Source organism: Cervus elaphus, chromosome 3, assembly GCF_910594005.1.
Source record: "Cervus elaphus chromosome 3, mCerEla1.1, whole genome shotgun sequence".
Lineage (NCBI taxonomy): Eukaryota > Metazoa > Chordata > Mammalia > Artiodactyla > Cervidae > Cervus > Cervus elaphus.
In genome coordinates, this window is record NC_057817.1 from 42380522 (window position 1) to 42395870 (window position 15349).

The 15349-nt window shown below is 37.8% G+C and overlaps 1 protein-coding gene across 12 annotated transcripts in view; it reads right to left on the reverse strand.

Moving 5' to 3' along the window:
• Positions 1-655: 655 nt before the first annotated feature.
• Positions 656-15349, reverse strand: part of LOC122683551 (RAB3A interacting protein) — a 49054-nt gene continuing 34360 nt past the window's right edge. For 10 of the 12 annotated variants that reach the window (XM_043887229.1, XM_043887248.1, XM_043887264.1 and 7 more), the window contains 6 exons: positions 14282-14485; positions 10783-10911; positions 9219-9331; positions 4957-5056; positions 4802-4871; positions 656-1010 (listed from right to left, as the gene is read on the reverse strand). In XM_043887229.1, the coding sequence (XP_043743164.1) occupies positions 928-1010; positions 4802-4871; positions 4957-5056; positions 9219-9331; positions 10783-10911; positions 14282-14485 (699 nt within the window). In that variant the 3' untranslated portion in view covers positions 656-927. Of the gene's footprint in view, positions 1011-4801; positions 4872-4956; positions 5057-8987; positions 9109-9218; positions 9332-10782; positions 10912-14281; positions 14486-15349 lie in introns of those variants that run through there. The other 2 variants (XM_043887283.1, XM_043887274.1) reach the window with 2 other exon arrangements.

Consider the following 15349-nt stretch of genomic DNA (forward strand, 5'->3'; position numbering starts at 1 on the left):
GACAGAGGAGCCTGGTAGATTATGGTCCATGGAGTCACAAGGAGTCAGACAAGACTAAAGTGACTTAGCATGCATGCATGTTTCATGAAACTATTTACTCTTAAGTTTTTCCAAGCAATTTCTATTTTATAATTTGAAATTTATAAATCAAGAGGTTCTATGATCAGTCTATCCTTTGCAGGTGTCACTCTTCAACCCACATCCCTTACGACTCCCTGGAGGGCACATCATATTAATTTATCCTTATGCCCTTTCAATGATTACTCAGTGCCCAACAAATATAAAGTATAGATACATTACATCCAGATGCCAAAAGAATGCATCTCTAGGATAAAATCTGACTGTCTTCTATCGGATATATTTAAACCAATCACCACAATAATGGGATTCTTTAAATTAGAACCGAATGATTAAAACAGAGAACTTTCTTTTCAGAAGAAGTCTTTCTTTAAATAAAGTCTTTTCTTTTAATCTTAACATATAAAAACAGACAAAAATAGAGTCATTCTAGTGGGTGTGGGGGGAGGAAGGTGATCCTGTCCACTTAGCCTTCTTCCTTGTCCTTCATAGGCTGCTGCAGAGTTTGAAAATTACAGTTCAAATTCAACTGACCCTATGCACCAAGTCAGAGCTAGAAGAGAAAGCAAAAACACACTCAGTTTAACATTTATTTATTTAGCTATTTTTTGCAACTATAAATTACAATCACTAGTACACCTGTAATTCTTTATAGTGTGTTCAACTAAATAATAAGCAAACACAGCATAGGTCAGTTTAAAAAGAAATCACAGTACTTCTTAGTATAATCTGCAAAAGAGGGAAAAAGTCTTGGACCCGCTCCTTGGAAATAAATATCAAGTAACCGTAAAAATATTCAGCCATTTTCCATGTCTTCAGGGAGGTTCATGGATGGTCCCAGGCAGAACATCAGAGTTCCTCTTTGAAATAGCCCAGCTTTGCCAATGACATCTCTTTTCTCAACTGCATAATTTCCCAAAAGATTTGGTCAACTACACAAACAGAAAAGAGGGACACATAAATCATAAAATATCATCTTAATTATTTTCGTTTCAATGAAAATTTAGGATTAGCTGAAATGCCAACTGGACATTTCTAATGATATACCTAATGCTTAACATCCTATCACTTATTTCACACTAACTTTTCCATGTACTTCTGAGCATCCCAGTTTTATTAATAAATATATTTACTGATTTTGCCACCACAATTTGTTAGATATTATCAATGACTACCATTTTAGTCCAAAAGAAGGTAGACATTTCAGCGTCCTGAGTAACTGGCGATGTTGCTGCCTTCTTGAGTAACTATTCTCAATGCTCGATTGTGCAAGAGTTACTATCTCACTTATGGATCTTCTTGCTCTAGTTTGCTATATCTTGGCCATTTTTCACTTTTCATTAAAACTAACAGAGTAAATAGGAAAAAAGGAAAACACGAGACACTCCAGAGAACTTAGTAACATTCTTTGTAATAGCAGGGAAAGATTCTGTGTATGACTCAACTAGAAATAAAAATAAATTCAGAGGATAAGCTGTAAATTTCTATTATCTCTGCTTCTGTAAGTCCCCTCTGGTACGTGGGGGAAAGTTGGCTCTGTTTTAGATTATAAAAGGTCTCCCTCTGACATATGATCAGATTAGACTGATTTAGATCAGTGGTTCTTAACCAGGGAGATTCTGCCCCCCAGTGTGCATATGGCAATGTCTGGAAATGTTTTTCATTATTCACATCTAGTGAGTAAAGCCCAGGAATGCTATTAAAACATCCTACAATGCACAGGACAGCCTCTCTCAATAATTATCTGGCTTAGAATAGTAATAGCACCAAGGCTGAGAAACCCTGCTTTACGTTTAGCTGCCTTAAATCCTTTTCAACACAAGGCACAAATAATAAACAGAATGTAAAATCAATAATAATTTACTACAAACCCATGCAATATATAATGTGTACCAAATACTGTGAAATGAAACAGTAAGAGAAGCTAGAGAAGATATCACTTTCATCACTGTCAACCCCCACCACTTATGACCCTTTCTTCTTATTTTTATAAGTAGAGTACTTTTCATTCATCCCTACAAAAACTCTTTTATAACAAGTAGAAAAAATATGCTTGACAACTTGGCACAAATCATCTGTTCTTAAGCTTAAATAGTATTACCTACCAACAGCTATTCAAAAAGATTTACATTTTATTAAAGTCAGAAAAAGTCAGTTCAATTAGCTCAGTTCAGTTGCTCAGTTGTGTCCAACTCTCTGAGATCCCATGGACTGGAGCACGCCAGGCTTCCCTGTCCATCACCAACTCCCAGAGCTTGCTCAGACTCATGTCCATTGAATCGGTGATGCCATTCAGCCATCTCATCCTCTGTCGTCCCCTTCTCCTGCCTTCAGTCTTGCCAAGCATCAGGGTCTTTTCTAATGAGTCAGTTCTTCACATCACATGGCTAAGGTACTGGAGTTTCAGCTTCAGCATCAGTCCTTCCAATGAACACCCAGGACTGATCTCCTTTAGGATGGACTGGTTAGATCTCCTTGCAGTCCAAGGGACTCTCAAGAGTCTTCTTCAACACCACAGTTCAAAAGCATCAATTCTTTGGTGCTCAGCATTCTTTATACTCCAACTCTCACATCTATACATAACTACTGGACAAACCATAGCTTTGACTAGATGGACCTTTGTTGGCAAAGTAATATCTCTGCTTTTTAATATGCTGTCTAGGTTGGTCATAGCTTTTCTTCCAAGGAGCAAGCGCCTTTTAAATTCATGGCTGCAGTCACCATTTGCAGTGATTTTGGAGCCTCCCAAAAAAGTCTGTCCCTGTTTCCATTGTTTCCCCATCTATATGCCATGAAGTGATGGGACTGGATGCCATGATCTTAGCTTTTTGAATGTTGAGTTTTAAGCCAAATTTTTCACACTCCTCTTTCACCTTCAACAAGAGGCTCTTTAGTTCTTCTTCGCTTTCTGCCATAAGGGTGGTGTCATCTGCGTGTCTTGAGGTTTATTGATATTTTTCCCGGCAATCCTGATTCCAGCTGAATGCTTCATTCAGCCTGGCATTTTGCATGACGTACTCTGCATATAAGTTAAACAAGCAGGGTGACAATACACAGCCTTGGTGTATGCCTTTTCCAATTTGGAAACAAGTCTGTTGTTCCATGTCCAGGTCTAACTGTTGCTTCTTGACCTGCATACAGATTTCTCAGGAGGCAGGTAAGGTGGTCTGGTATTCCCATCTTATGCAGAATTTTCCACAGTTTGTTGTGATCCACACAGTCAAAGGTTTTGGCATAGTCAATAAAGCAGAAGTAGCTGCTTTTCCGGAACTCACCTGCTTTCTTGATGATCCAACGGATGTTGGCAATTTGATCTCTGGTTCCTCTGCCTTTTCTAAAACCAGCTTGAACATCTGGAAGTTCATGGTTCATGTACTGTTGAAGCCTAGCTTGGAGAATTTTGAGCATCATTTTGCTAGCGTGTGAGATGAGTACAATGGTGCCGTAGTTGGAACAATCTTTGGCACTGCCTTTCTTTGGGATTGGAATGAAAACGGACCTTTTCCAGTCCTGTGGCCACTGCTGAGTTTTCCAAATTTGCTGGCATATTGAGTGCAGCACTTTAATAGCATCACTTTAGGATCTGAAATAGCTCAACTGGAAATCCATCACCTGCACTAGCTTTGTTTGCAGTGATGCCTCCCTGAGGCCCACGTGACTCTGCATTTTTACCAAAGCATAGAAAGTACCGCACAGTTTAACGCCTGCGTGTCCGCTCTGCAGCCTCTTTTCAATACTGATCAGAGGCAGGTTTCACCCCTATTCTTTTAGGCATTAAAACCTAATTACCAAAAAAAAAAAAAAAAACCCTAATTACATAGGATTATAAACAAATGACTGTTTTCAATATACCAGAGTCTGAAGATGCTAAACTTAAGTTTTTACCAACACAACTAATTCTTCCAAAGGATTAACATTCACTGATTTACATTACTAAAACACAGTAGGCTTTTACCAGTTTTTCAGTATAAGAAAATTTTCAGGGTCTGGAAAAAGATAAACAGGAAAATTCTCCACAACTTCAAATACAAAATTGGCAAGGACTTGTCCCTAGCTCAGTACCTGTTATTTCTGTTTTAAAACAACCATATGTATTAACAAATATATATTTTGGAGTTGTCAGGTCATGTTAGTTTCTATGCCTGTATTTAAGACATCTGACTATAAAATCATAACTAGTCATGAAAGACTACAATTAAAAATGCTGCCAGCCTGGCACTAGGTTAGCTCTCTGGATATACCATCTACATGTTTCTGTTGATTTGGAAGACAGTGATCTTTACTCCATTAGGAATTGCCCTCACGACTACTTTATTAACTCACACGTGAAAGAAGAAAATACAGAAAAAAGCTTAGTGCCCTGTGGGCTCCACTAATTAAAATAAGCCTGACCACATTTAGAGCTTGCTCAGTTTTATTTCTTAAGGAGTATATTCTATGGCCTTTATGCTCCTCTCACATTTACCATCTGGTTTATCATATATTCCTTAAACATTAAAACTGATCCTGCTTCAAACTCAAGATTAGAGTAAAATGTGACAAATCTAAGCATACAGCATGTTTTAAAAGATGCTTTTATTCCCAAATTCTTCACACATTTTATTAGACCGATAAAAGAGATTCAATATAAATGTACCAGTAACATTTATTTGAGCATTACTATTATGTTCTATACTTTTTACTGAACTTTCATGGAAATATTTTATAACGAATTGACACTCACCATCTTGCTGTTTCACAAGTCCCTGCTGAATGTACCGAATGTATGTGAAAAAGTTACAGACAGACGTGATCTAGGCCAAAAAGAAAAGAATGTTAAACAGTCAAATGTTTCATGTCAAAGAGAGCTTTATTAAAATTCATGGTTACGTTACTTACCCTGTATCTGCAAAAAGGAGAAATATAATAGTAGTTGCTTGAGTCCCCTAGTTTAATTCTGTGTTTACAGGACTTGCTCTGACCTGTGAGGGCACATTTTCTGTAAAATAAGGATAAATTTTAGTTTTCAAAAATTAAAAGCATTTTGCCTCTACTTTCTGAACAAGTTGCACATTCATTCAGACAACAAATATTTGACAACCTACCCTGTATCAGGCACTCTGTGAAGATGAGAAAGACAAAAGCCCTACCCTCTAGGGCTTACATTCTAGTAGAAGTTTACAGGCATAGCATTCAGTATGGTCCTAGAAATAAAAGCTAGATGTTTTAATATATGTCCTTGCTCAGTCACTTCAGTCATGTCCGACTCTCTGCGACCCCATGGACCACAGCCCGCCAGGTTCCCCTGTCCATGGGATTCTCCAGGCAAGAATACTGGAGTGGGTTGTCATTTCCTTCTCCAGTGATAAAGTATGAAGTGAGTGAAGTGAAGTCGCTCAGTCATGTCCGACTCTTTACAACCCTGTGGACTGTAGCCTACCAGGCTCCTCCGTCCACGGGATTTTCCAGGCAAGAGTACTGGAGTGGGTTGCCATTTCCTTCTCCAATGTATGTCCTAACCAGGAACAAAGTTACAAATAAATAATCAGCTGCAGGGCAGGCCACAGCTTTCCACTGGGACTTCAACTTCTGTCTTAGTTGAAAAAAACTTAAAAGTGACTGTTCAAGTCTCAAAACATGTTACTGATGCCCTGCAGGACAACGGTTTCCAGATGGGATACTTTTCGGTGTGTTGGGTTGGTATATATGAATTTAATGTGGCACCTAGGACTGAGAAATACAAAGGAATAAGATCGCTTACAAATACACTGCATCTTAACAACTACAATTACACAAAGGGTACACACTACATTCAGACATACCAACCTTCCTCTTCGCATACTACATGTATGAGGGTTTTCAGGCTACAAGAGGGTGGAAGTCTCTTGAGATTAGAGAATGTCCCATATTCATCTTTTAACTGCCTGACAGTAAGTATCTGCCGGGCGGGGAGCAGACCTTCAGTGGTTGCTGGTTAAGCGACAGGCCACCTGTCACTCTGCTTGCTCAGTAAGATCAGGTTGGACTCACAGCGGCCCAGCCGTCACCCTGCTAAATCAGAAGCTTGACTAAGGACAGCTACCACTCCTCGTCCATGCAGAATCAGGGTAGCTCTAAAGTAAAAGAAAGTGGCCAATAGCATTTATAGGACATTATAAGTTATAAAGAAATATGTATTAACTAGACATTGAATTTTCAACTATACTTACGAGACATATGAAATGAATGTGGCTGCATATTAAGCAAACACACAACAAATGGTTCCTTAAAAGAGAATAATTTTGGCCATTCAAATCACAAAAGAATTCTTACCTTTTCAAAGAGATTTCACCTCACTGTTCCTTTATTAGAAAATTCCTTTAATGATCTCTAACAACATTTAAAAGCACTACTACTAGCTTGAGGAGGATGGACGATCAAGAAAGTTAAGGCACAAATGTTAAAAGTCCTTCGAACTATACTATTTTAAGTATAATTTATACAAGAGAAAAAAGTACCATCAAACTGATAAAAATCACCTTTACACTGCTCTTCTGGAAGCAGACATATATCTGTTTGTCTACTATTTTTCTAACTTTCAGATGACTCAGGTAAAATGGTTTTAAGTATCAACTTTTAAAATAATAAAGTGTTTAAGTTATCTCATTTCTGAAGTTAATATATTTTTATTTGAGCTAGAATTCAATGCTGTCTTCTGAGCTCTAATTCCAATTTTTTTTTAAAAAAACATACTACACTACCTCAGTATCTCAACAGCTCTAGTCCCAAGAGTTCAAAGCCTTGCTTGCCATTTTCACTCAAGGATGTCAACGTGTCTAAGTTTGCATCTATCACCTTGTAAACCAGAGCCCTTCCTATTAACTTCCAAAAGCTCACATCACCCATCCAACCAGTCACCTCTAACCTCTTTCTTTACACATCTTTCCTCCCCATACACTCATCATCCACTGAACGTAGTTTCCTTGTTCCCTTCTTCAGTCTTTGTTATCCAAATTCCACCCATGCTTCTGAGTCCAGATCAAACCAAAGCCCCTCCAAGAATAGTTCTGATCACCACCAGTGGAGTGACCTTGCCTTCCACAAAATTCCCAGAGCACTATGCCACTCACTTACTGACTGTCTTGACAATCTCATCCACAAGAGCCTTAGCCGGGGCCATACTTCACATTTCATTAAAAAAAAGAGAGAAGAAAAGAAAAGACAACATTTTCTTTTAGTTTTCTCCACACAATATGCACTGCAAACATCTTGGCTTCTGGCCCCATTTCCACAAGCACAACAATATCCTTAACTATGTAAATTGTTCCCTAAATAGCTCAGTTGGTAAAGAATCCACCTGCAATGCAGGAGACCCCTTTGATTCCTGGGTCGGGAAGATCCACTGGAGAAGGGACAGGCTACCCACTCCAGAATTCCTGGGCTTCCCTTGTGGCTCAGCTGGTAAAGAATCCACCTGCAATGCAGGAGATGTGGATTTGATCCCTGGGTTGGAAAGATCCCCTGGAGAAGGGAAAGGCTACCCACTAGAATATCCTGGCCTGAAGAATTCCATGGACTGTATAGTCCATGGGGTCACAAAGAGGTGGACATGATTGAGTGACTTTCACTTTCATTCAGTATAATTATTTTAGTAAAATATTGTAAAAATCTACTGAAACTGAGATTTCATTTGATGATATTGCACATTTAATATGTGGGATAGATATAATGCAACCATAAATTTAAAATCATACAATAAAAACTGCTATTTGTAAAATAAGGTATAACACAGAACTCAGAAGTACAATAACTGCTATCATTAAAGATCACGATAAAAATACCCAGGAGTTTGTTGATGGGTAGAATCTAGGAATGTAAATCTCGTCCCCAAAATTCAGAGGCCACCATACACTACAAGTCTGGCATGGGGAGCGTAAAACAGGACACAGCTCTAAGTGGACAGACCTGTGGGTCACGAGCAAACACAGGACTGGAAAAATCAGTTACCCAAATACCAGCACTGACTGATCCTGCTGAGACTGCAGTGTGCGTAACAGGAAACAGAAGAACCAGACAACCCCCACACCTGGCTTTAACAGACCTGGCAGTTCATCTCAACCAGCCGTTTCCTCTTCTGCATTCAAACAGCCTGCCTGATGGGATTCAATTGTTGCTAGCTAGCAGCTCTCTTGGGCCTCCCAGGTGATGCTAGTGGTTAAGAACCTGCCTGCCAATGCAGGAGACATGAGAGACGTGGGTTCAATCCCTGGGTGGGGAAGATCCCCTGGATGAGGGTATGACAACACACTCCAGTGTTCTTGCCTGGAGAATCCCATGGACAGAGGAGCCTGGCGGGCTATGGTCCATGGGGTGGCACAGAATCGGACACAGCTGAGCGACTTAGCATGCACGCATATGAGCTCTCCTGGGCTCTTCAGTCCCCTCATACTGATCCAGTTTTTAACCAACTAAGCAGCTTCCCCAAAATTTTTCAAAGTCACTTTTTAAACAGTTATGCCAAAGGTTTTTAAGTACTGCTGGTTTCAGTCTTTCCTCCTCCCAGAACTAGTTGGAAAAAAGCTTGTTCTGTTATGAAATGTGGAGTCACTTCAGTGGAGTCACTGAAGGTACACAACTGTCAAATATCTCTTACACATGAAGACAGAAATGTTTCTTTATCAAAATGAGAAAGCTTTACAATAGAGTACTGAAGGAGAGGACTAGCCAAGTCTTTTTGGTAACCTGTTTTCATGCTTGGTAAGACCTGGTCTAATTCACTGTCTTTTCAAATTATTTTTGACAGCAAACTTCAGGAAAAAATATTTTATATAAAAAGCCCAGAACATGAAAAGTATAACAAAAAGAAAATCTGCTTATGACCCATTAAAGAGATTTCATAATCAGGTAATGGATTACAATATGTGGTTTAAAAAAAAATAAGTTTCTGACACCTGATCTACCTGGATCCCACGTACAGGTCTGTAATTAAAGAGCTCTCCACTGACGATACATCTGAAATCCCCACACTGCCTGCGGGTTGGTCTCTGGGCTGCACAGACTCTAAACAGAAAACCGCCGAGAGATTTAACCATATTTAAAACCAGAAAAAATTAAAGTAACTACAATACATAAAATTTTTAAAACTCAGTATTCTTCCACAAGACATGATTTTGAAAACATACTTTGGTCCTCCACATTCAACTGCAGATGCTTTCACGAATCGAACAGGTTGTAATCCCACTGGTTCAATGCTTAACGTGTTGTTCTCCACAGCCTCCAGAACAGCTGAAGCCAACTTCACAGAACACAGAAAAGTATTAGATGCTGACAGGAAAATGTAAAAATTCTAGTTCACAGTAAACTGATGTTTAAAAATTATTTTTCCCCAAGTCCCCCTAGATTTGCCTTAGCTAATGAAAAAGAAAGAAACCACATAAGCATGGTTTGAATTATTTTGTAACTTCAATATTGTTACGAAAAGTGATTCAGTTACAGCTAAGTAACTTTTCTCATTTTCTGGAAGGAAACAAAAGACATTAACTCCAGATCACCCCTTATCCACAATTAACATCCACTATTAAAGTCACTTCAAAATGAATATCCTAATGCTTGATTTTGCTAAATTTATGCATTATTTCTTAATACTGGTCATCATAACAGAGCAATATATATTAAACAGAACTATATATTTAATGATCTCGTATTTATGTGCACAAGAGTATACAAAAGAATTAAATGAATTATCAAATATTAAATGCCCAGATGGAGATGGTAGTAACTGATAAACAATTGATGAAATGGGCAAACTACTTTATTCTGGCAAGATTACTTATATGTAGCAATCTATCTAAAATTAGGGCCAGAGCCATACTGACTAACAGCTATATATCAAAAGCATTTTATTCTTCCTCTTAACTTCTCCTTACAAGTAGTATTGTAATTAAATTCTCTAAAGACTCTTAGGATTAAACTTTCTAAAAACACTTATTGATTGGATATTTGTAGACAAACCTTCCACATGTAAGAACAAATTAAAATTATGACCTTACATTTGCATAGTGTTTTAAGGTTTTCTGTCTACTTGAAAGTGTCAAAGTTAGTCACGCAGTCATGTCCAACTCTTTGAACTGGACTATAGCCCACCAGGTTCCCCTGTCCATGGAATTCTCCAGGCAAGAATACTGGAGTGGGTAGCCTTCCCTTCTCCAAGGGATCTTCCCAACCCAGAGATTGAACCTGGGTCTCCTGCATTGCAGGCAGATGCTTTACCATCTGAGACACCAGGGAAGTTTTTCTATCTACTTAATTGACTTCGTTTTGTCTTAACAACCCTGAGACCCAGGCAAGGAAGGAATTTTTCCCCCATTTTAAAGATGAAGGAACTAAACAGGAGTTTTAAAATCACAAACAGATAAACCAAACAAACAGCTTGAAGTGTACAGAAACTCCTTTACACTGACCCTTGAACTAAAAGTTAAGAAATAAGGGCTACCCCCTTAACATATTTAATACTTCACTCCAGTGCAAAGCACCCTGCAGTGTGAGTGATCCTCTGCTCAAATAAGGAAGGAGGATCAATAAGTGAATGCCAAGAAATTATTATGATCCTAGTATGGAATGGAGAAAATGGTAAAACATGACATTTTATAAATTATTTATGTAAGAGATACTAAAATATGCAACATGTCTAAGTAAAAGGTATAGGAACAAGTCTATTGCATTTCTATTAAAGTTTTTTAAAATTACCTCACTTTTTGAGAAGGTTAGACAAGGAAAGATATCTTCCTGATAGATTTTGTCTAAGAAAGGACACGTTCTGTCCATTGTGGGCTCATCCTTCCAAGATCTGAATTCATTATACAGGGATAAGTCAGCCTGACAAAAGAAAACATATAATAATTTTAAAAAATACAAACAGAAAATCACTTTATAAAACCAAAACCTAATTAATATATTACCAAAAAACAAATATTCTTTATTTAAAATAACAATTGAACCATTCTTGATTAGTTATAATATGGGATAGCAATTTTTTAATTGAAGTATAGCTGATTTACAATATTGTTTGTTTCAGGTGTATAGCAAAGTGATTCAATTAAACATATTTTTTTTCAAATTCTTTCCATTATAGATTATTATAAGGTATTGAATATAGTTCCCTGTTGTTGTTTTAGCTGCTAAGTCATGTCCAACTCTTTAGTAACGCCCTGGAGTGTAGCTCACCAGGCTCCTCTGTCCACGAGATTTTCCCAAGCAAGAATGCTGGAGTGGATTGCCATTTCCTTCTCCAGGGGATCTTCCCCACCCAGGGATTGAACCTGCCTCTCCTGCTCTAGCACGCAAGATCTTCCCCACTGAGCCACCAGGGAAGCCTATGGTTCCCTGTACTATACAGTAAATTCTTGGCTTATTTTATATACAGGGGTGTATATCTGTTAATCTCATACTTCTAACTTATTCCTCTCTCAGCCTTTCCCCTTTGCAACCAAAAGATCCCTTTCTATGTCTGTGAGTCTGTTTCTGTTTTGTGAATAAATTCATTTGTACCTTTTTTAGGATTTCACATATAAGTGATCATATTTGTGTTTTTCTCTCTGACATCTTCAGTGAGTATGATGCTCTCTAGGTCCATTTATGTTGCTACAAATGGCAATATTTCATTCTTTTTAAAAAACTACCTAAACTCCCAAATAACTAGTGGGTGCTTTTCAATGTATCCACTGTGGTGTCAGTGATCACTACCATTACCCACCCACCAAAAAAAGTGTAGCACTAATGTTGGAGCTCTTCTTAAGGCGCAGGTGCACACTGTTCTGAACACAAAAGTCTTCTGAAAATAAACAATTTGGAACCAAGTTAATTAAAACAAGTGTTTAAATAAGTAGAGGCTGACCAAACTGTGAAACCTATTTTGGGGTCAAAAGTGACACCAACAGTCCAGCTATTTCAGGCACTTCCAGAATTTTCTAAATTTTCACTGTATAAGCTGCAAAACTGAATGCAGCACACACACACAGTCTCCTAAATTGACTATCGCAAGTATAAAACATTCATTTAGGTTTTTTTTGTCACTTCAACATCTAGTATCTACCATCTGAGTTACCAATAAATCCAGCGGGCACCGGCCTTCCTATTCACTCTTCCAGTTGTCTCTTCTCTTTCCTTCCAATTTAATAATTTTTCCCAAGTATTCTCTTCAGATTCTCTCAGCCCAGCTCAATCCTGCCCATCAGCATATAAGGATCCACCCAGCCCCCAGCCCCCCAAACACAGAGCAGTGTCCCTCACCCGCCCGCAGCTCTAAGCCACTCTTGTCCAGAAGCACTAGATAGCCTGTAAATGACACACGGACTGCATCTACGGCCTCCAGGACAGCTCAATCAGATGTGCGTGCAGTCTATGTGAAAGTAACAAAAGACTGGCTGTACCCCAGCTTTCCTAGAGACTTTCCTTTAAGGTGTATAATGGCAATCTCAATGTGAATTTTTTTCATCCCAATCCACAAATTCCTTGAATCAAAGCTAAAGGCAAAAGGATAAAAATATTAGCAGATAAGTAATACATTTACAAATTAATATTCTTTGTAAAGTCTACCCTTTGATGGATAGAAAACCCAAAGTGGGTAAGTAGTGTTCTGAGAAAAGATTCTAGTTGAAAGGCAATAATTTAAACTACTTATTAAGAGCTGACTCTGTCTGGAACTATAGTAATAAGCACTTCACAAACATTTAATCCTCAAAGCTGGGCAAGATAAATATTATAACCTCCATCTATAGATAAAGAAACGAGGGTTTAGAGAGATAAAATAACTTGACCAAGGTTACCAAGCAAGAAACCAGTAAAAGTTCACATCTGAGTGACTTGATCTCAAAGCCTTGCCTAACTGCTGTGTGTGCATGCATGCACCTGTGTGCTCAGTGATTTCAGAACATACACTGTAAATGTCATGACTGAATGCCCCCATCACATTTTCTATAGAAACATGGACATGTTCCATTTTCTGTCCAACTATTATATCTAAAATTTACACAGGCCAAATTTATGTGTTTCCTTTGTCTAATAAAATATTTTGACAAGTTTTTCACAAAATATTACAAGATATAGCCAAAAAGCAAAATGTTATATGCTGCCTATATGCATATTTTAAGGAATTTCATAAATACGAAACTTGAAAACATTCCATAAGAAACATCTAAATTTTCTTAGTGTAAACAGCAGGGAGGAAAGGGTACATACACTGAGAAACCACAGCAAAAATACAAGTTGTACCAAGCAATTAAAAATGCTATCAATACTGAAAGAAATCAGAATTAAAGTTATGACTAAAAAAGTTTCTTAAATATTTAACAGAAACCAGTGTGAATTTTAATTTCATCACATTCAGATTTAACTAAGTATTGAACTTTTCTCTCACCAGCATCTTTTTTTTTATGAATAACTAAACAATATGCAATTCAACTAAAATGAGCAGCAAGCCTGGTTATTCAACTTAATAAACTCCTGGCTTCTATGTAAAAATCTAAACAAGCACAGCTTCTTAAAGATTAATGAGAGACTTGAATTTGACAATGTAAAATACAACTTTCAAGAAAAAAAATGGGAGAAGGCTGCTTGTTAATTAGTGATCAATCCCCTTGGACATGCTTTCTCAACACATGTAAAAACTATTTTACAATTACACAATTTTTACTCAAAACAACTCAGAGTATTAGCACATTATCTCAGCTATCCTCATAATATACCTTATAAAATTATAAGCTTACCATCAGTTCTATTTTTTGTTGCTTAATTATCTGAATTAACTCCAGGACTTCCTTACTGATATAAAATTGTTTCTCCCAGAATTTAAGTAAAAACAATGCACCGTTCTTCAAGAAAATCACCTAATATTTTCATATATTTCTTATATTCATATTTTGCTAGAGCATGCAAGCAATAAATTTTGACTAGCCAGATCATTAAAGTCACCCACTCTCCTTTATACAACACACAACAGTTTGCTCCCTAAATGAAATATCGAGATTAAGAAACTTACCAAGTTTCCAGCAGGTACTCCAAGGTCAGCCAGGTAGAGAAGGGAACTGAAGAATCCCTGAAAGCAGCCAGCTCTAGACAAAGCCTCCCCCATCTTAATACTGAATATTTTGTACTAAAACTTTTGCTGGCAAAAATCATAACCAACACCTCAGTGAAGAGAATTACTAAGTATCAACAGAGTCAGAGGGGACAGTCCTGGACGAGTTACCTCTTTGCAGTCCTTTACAATTGGCTGTATCACACTGAGGTCCTGATGACTGCCACTCATAGCACTGCTTGTACTTTTATTTCTTGTATGCCCCTTTTTAAAATGTGCCTTTCCACCTGGCAGAGGCTCTTGCGTAGGTGATGTTGGAGAACTGGACAATACAAGTGTCTTCAATGCCGCTACTTCAGCTTGAAGTACATCAATCTTGAAAAGAAATCATCATAGTCACATATACTGAGTATGTTTTATAACAGATGCAGCTAAATGTTAACCATTTGGTAACTTTCAGAGATGAAACATAAGTTTAATGTGTATTTCCTGTGGAGTAATAAAAGACCCTGATGCTGGGAGGGATTGGGGGCAGGAGGAGAAGGGGACGACAAAGGATGAGATGGCTGGATGGCATCACCAACTCGATGGACATGGGTTGAGTGGACTCTGGGAGTTGGTAATGGACAGGGAGGCCTGGCGTGCTGTGGTTCATGGAGTCGCAAAGAGTCGGACACGCTAAGCGACTGAACTGAACTGAATAAGAGAAAAGTAAACTAAATGGTTTTTTGGGGAGGGCTTTTTAACTTTTAATCAGTTTTTTGATGTTCCCATACAGTCTGGATTCAGCTGCTATTCACAATGTCAGATGAAAATTTTAAAATTATCAAAATGTTTCACATTTCACTATGAGGATTTTCAGATGAGATCAGGTGTGTTCAGGGTGGTATGGCCATAGACATCACCAACTCAATGGACATGAGTTTGAGCAAGCTCCAAGAGTTAGAGATGGACAGGGAAGCCTGGCATGCTACAGTCCATTGGGTCGCAAAGAGTCGGACACAACTGAGTCACTGAATGGATGTAAATTTTCAAAATCTTCATATTTAAAAAGAGCTTATGATTAGGTGCAGTTCATTTCTAAAATAGTAAATCTAGTAACATTTCAGTGCCTTTTTTAGTGAATTAAAAAGTAACTGACTTTAAAATAATTATATAATCCTTTTGATAATATGTGTGATTCACAAAGCTTTAAATCATTTGCTTCTAATATAAATGTACACCAAATGTTCACTATTA